Here is a 10,541-nt window from a genome sequence, read left to right as displayed (position 1 = left end):
ATTGGCATTAGCTCCACAATCTACCTATCAATCACCTCAATTGTGAAACCCATTAATTTATTAGCATTTTCACTTAGCTAATATAAATTAATCTCGATTAAAGATTGTTATGCTTTGGGTAGCTATGATGGTGCTCGATCAGGTTATTTTTAATTAAGCTTCTATCATCATCTGTCACTTTAAATCCTTTTTTTTTGTAATTGTCAGCATACTTTAAGGAGTATGATACCGTGTCTCGAACCCATGAGCTCAAGGGTGGAAACTTAGTTAGTAACAACCCCAACCCAGAGTTGTTGACTAAAATTTAGAAACAATATATATATATATGGGAGATTTTAAAAGGCCTCCTCGTTTTTGTTAAAAGGCCTCCCCATGGTTTCGTTGACTTAGTAAAAAACCTTTGACTTAGCTTGGTTAAAGGGCCCCCCTCTTTGAATGGGTGAAAAAAACCCCCTTTAAAGGTGTATTTCACCCACATTTTCTTTCCTCCATCTCATTTTCTCTCTCTGCCACATCATTTGACCACGCCACATCATCATCTTCTCCGGCAGGAGAGAGAGTTTAAAAAAAAAAAAAAAATTAGTTTTTAGAGAGAGAGAATAAAAAAAAAAAATATTTGAAGGTCGCCGGCGACCCTGCCGGAGAAGATGATGATGTGGCGTGGTCAACATCACCGGTTTTGGGTTAAGTTTGACCTAACGACGTTAACTTTGCCGTTAGATCAAATATTGATGAAGGAGGTGCTCTTTTGTAGAGGGGGCCCTATAACCAAATAGGTTATAATGAGGGACACTTTTAGCGGGGAGGCCTTTTAACAAAAACGGGGGGCCTTTTAAAATTTCCCTATATATATAAGAAATTCCATAACCAAATAATTTACCTCCAGTAAATTACCTTCAAAGTTAAAACTGAAGACCACGTACATGTGCATGAAAAACCTAAGTAGGGCTGTAGGGGGATAAGGTTGTTGAGTCAAAAAAGGAGTCAATTGGCCGACAAAACCAACTTATTTTGTGATTTTATGCATACATTGCATAGGTAAAGCTCAAGCAAAATGAGTAGAAAATAATTAGTGTGTTTTTTCTCCTCTCACAATTGTAATGGTGGGTCATGTTATTAGTACACATGACAATGTACATATATTTATAAGGGAAGTTTTATAAGGCCTCCCCAATTTTGTTAAAAGGCCTCCCCATGAATCATTTTACTTACTAAATTATCACTGTGGGGAGGCCTTTTAACAAAAATGAGGGGCCCCTATAAAATCTCCCTATTTATAATTTTGGCCTATTTTGAGAACAAAAACCAACAAAAAAATAAAACATTTGTATTCGTATGGTTTACTTCTATTTTTCAGTGTTACACGGGGTTATTTTTTCACTAATAAACGAATAAACGTTTCTCTTTTTCTTTTGCTGTTTAATGAAAAGGACTTTCCTACCTACATTCATTTTAATATGTAAAAAATGGGGTCTTGGGGATCTATAGAAAAAAGAATAAAAACCTAACAATTTAATATATTCTTTATCTAATAATTTAATTAGATTGCATAAGAATTTTGCTAAATATTCTAATAAAAAAGCAAGTTTGGTAAATTGTGAAATGTTTTTGCTTTCTCTAGAGATGGCCACTATACTATTCATGAAAAGTTACGCTAACACAATGGGCTCATGTTCTTTATTGGCCTATGTAAATGGCTTACATACCTATCAAATGGATGACTAACAACAACATTTTCGATAACTAGGCATCTTCATATGATTGATGAGTTGACGATCTGGGAAGTCCATAATGGTTCTCAAATTAATATTTGGACAGATAAATGGATCCCAGGTAATAACCTTATACACAATACTTCTAGCAATACACAAATCATCAAAGTAGCACAATTAATCAATAATGATAGGTGGGATGATATAGCGCTCAACAATACCTTTGACCAACATACCCAGAATCTTATTAAAGCCATTCCGATATGTACGGATGGAGACGATCAGAGGATATGGAGTCTAACAAAATCGGGTAACTTCACAGTTAAATCCATGTATAACCACCTATGTACTAGTATGAATTCTCCCATAAATCGTCATCCCAATTGGAAGTTCATTTGGAACATTCCTAATGTCCCTAGAATTCTAATTTTCATTTGGAAGATTTGCACTAAGGCACTCCCAGTGCGGGAGAGAATCGGGAAATTTATTAATAACAATCTTTATTGCCCCAACTGTGATGCGATCGAAACTATCGAACATGCACTTCTCCATTGTCCTCTTGCTAAGAATATTTGGTTCCATTTTAACATTATTTCGGAGAAAATAGATAATTTGACAGAATGGATATTTTCATGGGAATATACCCCTCAATTCAGCGATACATCTTATCAGAATCTTCTATCAACGATTTTATGGATTATATGGAAAATCAGATGTGATCATTGTTTTCAACACGAAATTACTGATCTATCTCACATCATTAAAATGATTTATAAATTCCCTAAACATACGATATCGGAAAATAAAAACATCAAACCCATGAATAACAAATGGAATCCCCCAGAACCTTCTTGGCTGAAAATTAATGTAGACGCATCTTTTACTAATGTGAATGAAATGACAGGTTTAAGTTTAATTATTCATGATGCTGGGGCAAATTTCGTTGAAGCACACACCTCTACTACCAGAAGCAGGAATAGCGAAGAAGGGGAGGCACTAGCCATCCTTAATGGTCTTCTTTGGGCGGCTGAACATAATTATAAAGACATCATTTTAGAAAGTGATAACATCAATATCATTAGGCATTTACAGAATCCCAAGCATGATATTCAGTGGCAATCGCGAGTACACATCAAGAAAATCCATGAAACCAAAAATGAACTCGATCGAGTGAAATTCAACTATGTCAATCGGAAATTCAATATCCCAGCAGACAGGCTTGCGAAGCGAGCAAGAAAGAAGAATAAATCTGAATCTTGGTGTAGAATCCCTTTCTTTTTAATTTCTTTGTACTGTAAGAACACGTTGGTTTTTTAATTGATCCGAACAACTTAACAAAAAAAAAAAAAAAAACAACATTTTCGACTTCTTTCTACTTTTTTCGTAATAATTGTTAGAATGAATCAAACATAGAAATTGATGTAGATTCTACAAAACACTATTGGACTAAAATTTTAGTTAAGTGATTGACTCATTGACACCAATGCACTCCTCTAGGTATTCCTCTTTCTTTATTTTTGTTGCAATGGTATTCCTCTTTGTTGGTTTTTGAAATGCAAACCTAATATCCTAGGAGAGAAAAAGCAATCAAAATTGAAAAAAGTAAGTTAGAGCAGACAAAAATAAGCTGTCATGGGGAAGTCTATAGTAGAAAAAATGAGATAAAAGATTTGAAAAGACATAAAGGCCCTACATTATTCCCCACTCATATTGAAAGACTTTTTTTTTTGTTGAAAGAATATTGAAAGACTTTGAATTGACATAAAAACATCTCTACTAATCTCTTCACTAATCACTTATTCTTTTCACATGTATGTGTTTTACTTCCTTTTTACATGAAATTATTTGGTCACTTGGTCGCTCATGAACTAATCCATCCTTTTTCTTTAGGGTTATTTCCCTAATGGCCCCCTACTTTGTGACCAGCTTCCCGCCTGGCCCCCTACTTTACAAGAAATACCCATATGACCCCCTACTTTACAAGAAATACCCATATGGCCCCCTAAAACCGTTAACTTTAACTTTCCGTCACTCTCTCTCCTCCATCTCTTTTTCTCTCTCTGCCATGTCACGCCACCTCATCCGTTAGGCCACCTCATCACCATCTCCGGCAGAGGTCGCCGGCCGGTCAAATTTCCAGCCGGCGACCTTCAAACTAAAAAATTTTTTTTTTTTTTTTTTTCTCTCTTCCTCTCTCTCTCTCTAAAATTACTCCGGCGAAGGGAGACCTTCGCCGGAGTGGTCTGTTCTTCAATGAACAGACCAAGGTCTGTTCTTGAAGAACAGATCTCGGTCTGTTCTTCAATGAACAGACCGAGATCTGTTCTTTAAGAACAGACCGAGATCTGTTCTTCAAGAACAGACCACTCCGGCGAAGGTCTCCCTTCGCCGGAGTAATTTTAGAGAGAGAGAGAGGAAGAGAGAAAAAAAAAAATTTTTTTTTTTTTTTTAGTTTGAAGGTCCGGCCGGAAATTTGGCCGGCCGGCGACCTCTGCCGGAGATGGTGATGAGGTGGCCTAACAGATGAGGTGGCGTGACATGGCAGAGAGAGAAAAAGAGATGGAGGAGAGAGAGTGACGAAAAGTTAAAGTTAACGGTTTTAGGGGGGCCATATGGGTATTTCTTGTAAAGTAGGGGGCCAGGCGGGAAACTGGTCACAAAGTAGGGGGCCATTAGGGAAATAACCCTTTTCTTTACCTGCATGCTCTTCCTTCCTTTTACCTATTTTTGCTTTTTTTTTTTTGTAAAAAAAAAAGAAAAAGAAAAAGAAAAGAAAACTTAACGACTTATAACTTCATGAAGTGTTATTTATGTTTATTCAAAATTAGAGTAGTTGACACATCACATACCAACCTAAAAGTTTTTTAAAATTTTTACCAACGTCCAAAGTTGGCTTTCTAATCTTTCTATTATTATCACCGAGCATCTCCAATGCAACACTCAATCTTAAAAACTCTAAGTGTTACCTAGGATTTTTAGAGTTTTTTCTTAAAACTCCTCTCCAATGCAACACTCTATTTGGATCTCCAAGATGACGTGTCGAGGGTGGAATAGAGATATCTCACGAGTACACTCTATTTCTAGAGTGTCCTCTTGAGATATCTCTAATTGTCCAACTCATCAATATTTGATTTTCAACCAATAGAAATCGAGTCTTTTATATTTTCTAAAATAACTAATTATTTATTGACAAAAATAACTGTGCCTGTGAAAGTTCATGTTAGTCGGTAGAATAAAAGATACAAACTAAAATAAAGAACACAATAGTTTACGTGGTTCGGTTGGAGGATCACGACCTACATCCACGGAGAAAGCCATTCATGACCGATTTATATTATCTCCACAATCGTGGGATTGATTGGTTACAGACTCGAAGACTCAATGCAACTCAACTCAATGTAAAATACATAGAGGTCACTTCTATTTATAGAGTGATTCGGGTATCTTATTTTCCTAGGACTCTATCTAGGATAAGTATAAATAATATCTTCATATATCTTGGACGGTTGATACGGATATCTACGGATCTCGATTCATCTCGATCTTTATACTCTAACAATGCCACATAAGTAAATAAGATAAGTTTAGAGTTTTGCATTGGAGACAAAACAAAATTGAGGATCTCTATTAAGGCCACTTAGGAGTGAGAATCTCAATTAGAACTTAACACATAGGATGAATAGAGATTTTTATGAGTTTTGCATTGGAGATGCTCTAAGGTCCGAGAAGTTGAGAGACTCCTTGATTTTCTGGCTAACGATGATTAAATACATAAGCTTCCTAGTATTTGTAACCTTAACAATTAGGCGTGAATAAGAAACGTACATAAATCTTACAACTAAGCCGTGCGGGCGCTAAATAATAATAGGAAGTAACTAGCTTCTCCCTCACCGATTGAGACTCTTGAAAATTTGAAACCATAGGGATCATCAATCATAGGACAATATTATTAGTAATGTTAATAACAAGGGTTATTTCCCTAATGGCCCCCTACTTTGTGACCAGCTTCCCGCCTGGCCCCCTACTTTACAAGAAATACCCATATGGCCCCCTTCCGTTATAACACCGTTACTCTCTCTCTTCACAATCTTTTCTCTCTCCTCCAACATGTTTTCTCTCTCTGCCACCTCGTTAAAACAAGCCACATCATCGTCTTCACCGACGGGTCGCTGGCCGGCCAAATTCCGGCCGGCGACCTTCAAACTTTTTTTTTTCTCTCTCTTCTCTCTCTCTAGAAAAAAAAAATATTTTTTTTTTAGATTCTCTACTCTCTCTCTCTCTCTAAACTCCGGCGAAGGGGGTTTCCCTTCGCCGGAGTAGGTCGAAGTCGACCTTGAACAATCTGTTCAAGGTCGAACTGACCTTGAACAGAGCTGTTCAAGGTCGATTTCGACCTACTCCGGCGAAGGGAAACCCCCTTCGCCGGAGTTTAGAGAGTAGAGAATCTAAAAAAAAAAAAATTTTTTTTTAGAGAGAGAGAGAAAAAAAAAAAGTTTGAAGGTCGCCGGCCGGCGACCCGTCGGTGAAGGCGATGATGTGGCTTGTTTTAACGAGGTGGCAAAGAGAGAAAACATGCTGGAGGAGAGAGAAAAGATTGTGAAGAGAGAGAGTAACGGTGTTATAACGGAAGGGGGCCATATGGGTATTTCTTGTAAAGTAGGGGGCCAGGCGGGAAGCTGGTCACAAAGTAGGGGGCCATTAGGGAAATAACCCTAATAACAACGCATGCTATATTTTAATTCATTAATTGTTAATGTTTTTTTTATGAGAGATCATTAATTGTTAATGTTGACAGTGACAATACATTCTTTTGTTTTGAGTTATTTTGTGTGGTAATGTGATGATGAAAGAACCATCCATTATCCTCTATTTGTTTAGCTTTAAATACTAATTGGTCCCCTTCCAACCCCAAGAAAAATCCCACACAAAATATGCAAGCATGCCTCCTGCTACATTCCCTTTGTCAGCCATTCTCAGCCTTAACGCTCTACTTTTTTACTTAACAAATTAGGTTTAGAATTGAACATTTCTATTTCATCAATATGGCTTGTCATTTTTTACTTCACTTTTTAGATTGGAGTGCTCCATCCGTTATATATGCAAGACAATTTTGTTATGCCACGCATTAAATTGATATTTTCAGTAAACGACGGGATAATAATGTTGATTAAGTTCGACCAACAACGTAAGATTGATTCTGACTAAACAATTAAACTCATTTTCCAAATCTAATAAGAATTTCATACTATGGTAACAAAATTTAGAAAAAGAAAAGAAAAAAGAGAGAGAATGTGCTGGCAGTTTTGTCATACTGGGTGTACTAGCATGAGTGTGTCATGTATCTTTCGTACTGATTAACATTCCAAAATGTTAAAGATAGGTCACAAGCTCACATAGCATAGGTAGGTGTTATGTGAGTGAGAGAGAAAAGAAAGAGGGTAACCTAGATTTGAGAGTGTATCTTGTGAACTTGGCAGGTAATGTACAGACCATTTCTTGCAGGAAAGCAATGCAAAACAAATAACTACAGCTATCCAAATATAACAGATTTACTCAAAAACACACATCTCTTCCATACATAGGGTGCTTCTTTAGGCTCCCAGCACAGATAAGGCTCACTCCGAGTGCCCTCCGACTACCCCAATCTGTGGGCCTCGGACTACTCCAAGGTCTGAGCAGATTAGTTGGTCCACCGTTAGTTTATCCGCCCAACAGGTTACCAGTTCGAGTCGCCTTCTTCCCCTCAAATATTCCTTTCCATATTTGCTTTGAGAGAGGCGCCTTTAGCAATTAGGGAGCGGCTTAAAAACTTCTCATGCTGAAAAAAAAAAATTCAGTGGAACCCCAAGTATCCTAACAGAAGAAGTTCTCTAATTTCTCTCTTTATAGCCTAGGTTTAGATCCTGGCTCCGCCTATATGAGTGGGTTAAGAGCAAAAGGACAGGCCATCTATAAAGGCCCCCCTATCCATAAACTACAAACCAATAGAGATGATTTTGATTTTTGAGCCAGTTAATAGAGTATTATTCTCATTAAGTAAATTATATCTCTTGCTGAACTAATAATTTTCAGTTTCTTATGAATGAGACTTCTAGCTAGGAAAAAGTACATGTGTATCACCTACATTAAATTGGCTAGAGATTGAACACACCTTCATTTCTAAACTTAGAAAAGCTTTCAAATTCTGCATTTCATTTGACTAAAACTCAATTTTGTAATATGCGGCGAGTTCTGATTTGTTCTGACTTTGAAAAGTGAACTAACAAAGTAACCTTTCTACATATTGGAAATAAACTACAGATCGAACAAAACATCCTGGAAACAAGTAAATGATGGCTTTCCGGGGAACGGAGATCAGAAGATCGAAGCTGCTAGTTCAGTAACCTCTGCTGCAACTTGGGTATAATCCGCTTTAAGCTCTTCTTGTTTCTCTTTGCTGAGCTCTCCCTTTGTGGGTTTTGTTAGAACTAATACACAGCATGTAGGCCTCTTGGTAGATCCTGCTGTGGCAAGTTCCTGAAAAGAAGACACGTCAAACAAAATCAGTGGCACGTCAGCAACACAACCTGCATAAAATCGCAGTTTTTTGTCCGCCTACGTGTAACATGAGCCAAGAAGACCGTAACACGTGGATACCCGGGTCAAGAAAAGGACCTTCAGTACAAGCCTATGTTGGACTGGGTCTTCAACCACAGTATATGGAATCAAGAAAAGAGTCTTCTATTACTTCTCAGACATCAAAAGTGAGTCCAGTATGTCTTCCTAATATGTGTTTCAAGAAGAAAAAGGGAAAAGAGAAAAGTAGCTTTCAAAATGTCTAGAAGAACAGATAACAGGATAAAGGAACAGGATCAAAACCATGACAGATTATTAACAGTAAAAGTCAATTGATTCATATGCATTCAAGGGTATGGACCCATGATCACTGCAACCTAATGAAGGATGAGAATCGTATGTCCAGTTACCACATGAATGCGAAATCATAACAGTGAGCGTCATATGATACATATACATTCTTAAACTTTTTATCTAAACTAGATGAACCGTGAACATAATTAGATGATAATGCATTGAACAACTCGTCCTAAAATTCATACACATATGGGATTTCAGCCTCCTAACTTACCTCCTTTGAGGTCACATACACATATGGAATTTCAGCCTCCTCACACAAAACCGGAAGATGAGTGATAACATCAATTGGAGATATATTTCCGGCTATAACGCATAACCTGCAATCAACATACAAAATTTCCAACCATTAACAACTTAACAAAGTTGACCCAATACATGATTCGAGAGTCTGTTCTCATAAACAAACAACATTCAATGGGCTTATAAAAGTTCTGGTTTTAATGTCATTGTTCACAACATAGAAGACCCAAACATTATTCAATGTTGTTACAAAACGTTAAGGCATATGACTCGAGGCAGTCACCTAATGCCTCGAGGTATACGTATTAGAAACCAAGAATAAAACATGTGCATCTAAAGTCACCTACAATTTTTGAGTTGTTGGACAACATAAAAACATTAGTAATTTTGTTTATTACACTAACGGATTTATATTATTGTAGTAAAGTAGAAAACTATGTTATGTTTTACATAATTGATGTCATTTTCCGCACAACAAATAATAGTTTACGCCTTTTGCGCATTGGGGCGTACCCCTTGAGGCTCCGCCTTGCCTTGTGAGAGCAAATTGGTATGTGTTGAAAGTTAAGTTTTGCCATTGGTTAAAACTTAACATGTACAAGTGATGATCAAGTTTTATTCAGAAAATTTTAAACCGGGAAGTCTGGATTCCAACTAACATTTTGCTGCATCTATGGCTATGAAATTCGGTAATAGTAACTTGAACACAACGAAAGTCAATTGAAAACTCACAATTTTATATAATGATGAGAGAAATTACCCTTTGTTACCACGTCTTATGCTCTTAACCACTTCCTTAACTCCTCTCTTCAAGCATTTTGATTCAGTAGCTAAAACAAAATGAAAAAACAAAAGTTCACCTTTAAAAGATAATATAGCAAGAGAAGAGAACAACATGATGGGAAAAAACATGCTAACTATGCACACTAAACATAAACCCCTAAACTCTTGAAACCCCCAAAACAAGAAGTAAATGCATGGAAGAGTAATATGCCAAATAATGAGAACCCAAAACATTTACAGTGAAAACCCTAAAACCCATGTAAACAACACAAGGAAAATGCAAACCCATGAGATCATATCTGGAAAAAGTTAAGGCATACCCATGATTTGTTACAGAAAGAAACCAAAGATTAGTAAAAAAAGCAGCCAAATAGTATAGATTAGAAGTAGTATTTAAACCTTTTTTGACAAGTTTGAGAGTTCTCTTGCAAAGCTTTTTCCCAGCAAGGGGTTTAGCTATTGGAGCAAGAGCAGCAATCTTCTTCTTCTCCTTCATGGCGGATCTATCTGCTTCACTATCACTTCCCATTTCTCTCTCTATCTTTTTTGCTTTGGCTGCTGGAGTTTTGGGAGGAAAAAGAGAAGGAGGGGTTTAAGAGATTGTGCAAAAAAAGGCGCCTCCTTTAGGTTCTGAGGGTTTTAGCTAGGTAAGAGAAGACAGCAAAAATTAACGAGCCCAAACGTTGATCTGGACCGTCTGATAGCCTTTTATAGAAATACACCGTTGAATCGGCGATGGAGTTCTTTTGTTAAAAAAAATGTGGGAAAAAAAAAAACATGTATTTGTGGCTGCTGGGATTCGAGCCCAGGTCTCCACGGCCACAACGTGGAATTCTTACCACTAAACTACAGCCACATGATGGTGACATCTCTTCACACAAGGCTCTAATT

General features: G+C 37.1%; 1 protein-coding gene and 1 non-coding gene across 2 annotated transcripts; both read right to left on the bottom strand.

Moving 5' to 3' along the window:
* Positions 1-7,868: 7,868 nt before the first annotated feature.
* LOC147548052 (H/ACA ribonucleoprotein complex subunit 2-like protein) lies at positions 7,869-10,467 on the bottom strand. The gene is made up of 4 exons (XM_086671202.1): positions 10,050-10,467; positions 9,628-9,697; positions 8,839-8,944; positions 7,869-8,228 (listed from the first exon to the last, which is right to left on the bottom strand). The coding sequence occupies exons 1-4, from the start codon at positions 10,177-10,179 to the stop codon at positions 8,067-8,069; spliced, it is 468 nt and encodes a 155-aa protein (XP_086527328.1). The 5' UTR covers positions 10,180-10,467; the 3' UTR covers positions 7,869-8,066.
* On the bottom strand, positions 10,435-10,506 carry TRNAH-GUG (transfer RNA histidin (anticodon GUG)). Its single transcript has one exon. It is a non-coding gene; the product is annotated as a tRNA-His (tRNA).
* Between the last annotated feature and the right edge of the window lie 35 nt (positions 10,507-10,541).

This window comes from Eschscholzia californica, unplaced genomic scaffold (genome assembly GCF_041429995.1).
Source record: "Eschscholzia californica isolate CP2 unplaced genomic scaffold, dmEscCali1.0.p SCAF_3, whole genome shotgun sequence".
NCBI lineage: Eukaryota > Viridiplantae > Streptophyta > Magnoliopsida > Ranunculales > Papaveraceae > Eschscholzia > Eschscholzia californica.
Note: the sequence above shows the minus strand (reverse complement) of the source record. Positions and strands in the feature narration are given on the sequence as shown.

Excerpts from the sequence above, each read along its gene's own strand:
- LOC147548052 (XM_086671202.1), bottom strand. The coding sequence starts at position 10,179 with ATGGGAAGTGATAGTGAAGCAGATAGATCCGCCATGAAGGAGAAGAAG. Across the intron at positions 8,945-9,627 it reads ATAAGACGTGGTAACAAAGG|GTTATGCGTTATAGCCGGAA; the intron begins GTAATTTCTCTC and ends TGTTGATTGCAG. Across the intron at positions 8,229-8,838 it reads TGTATGTGACCTCAAAGGAG|GAACTTGCCACAGCAGGATC; the intron begins GTAAGTTAGGAG and ends TCTTCTTTTCAG.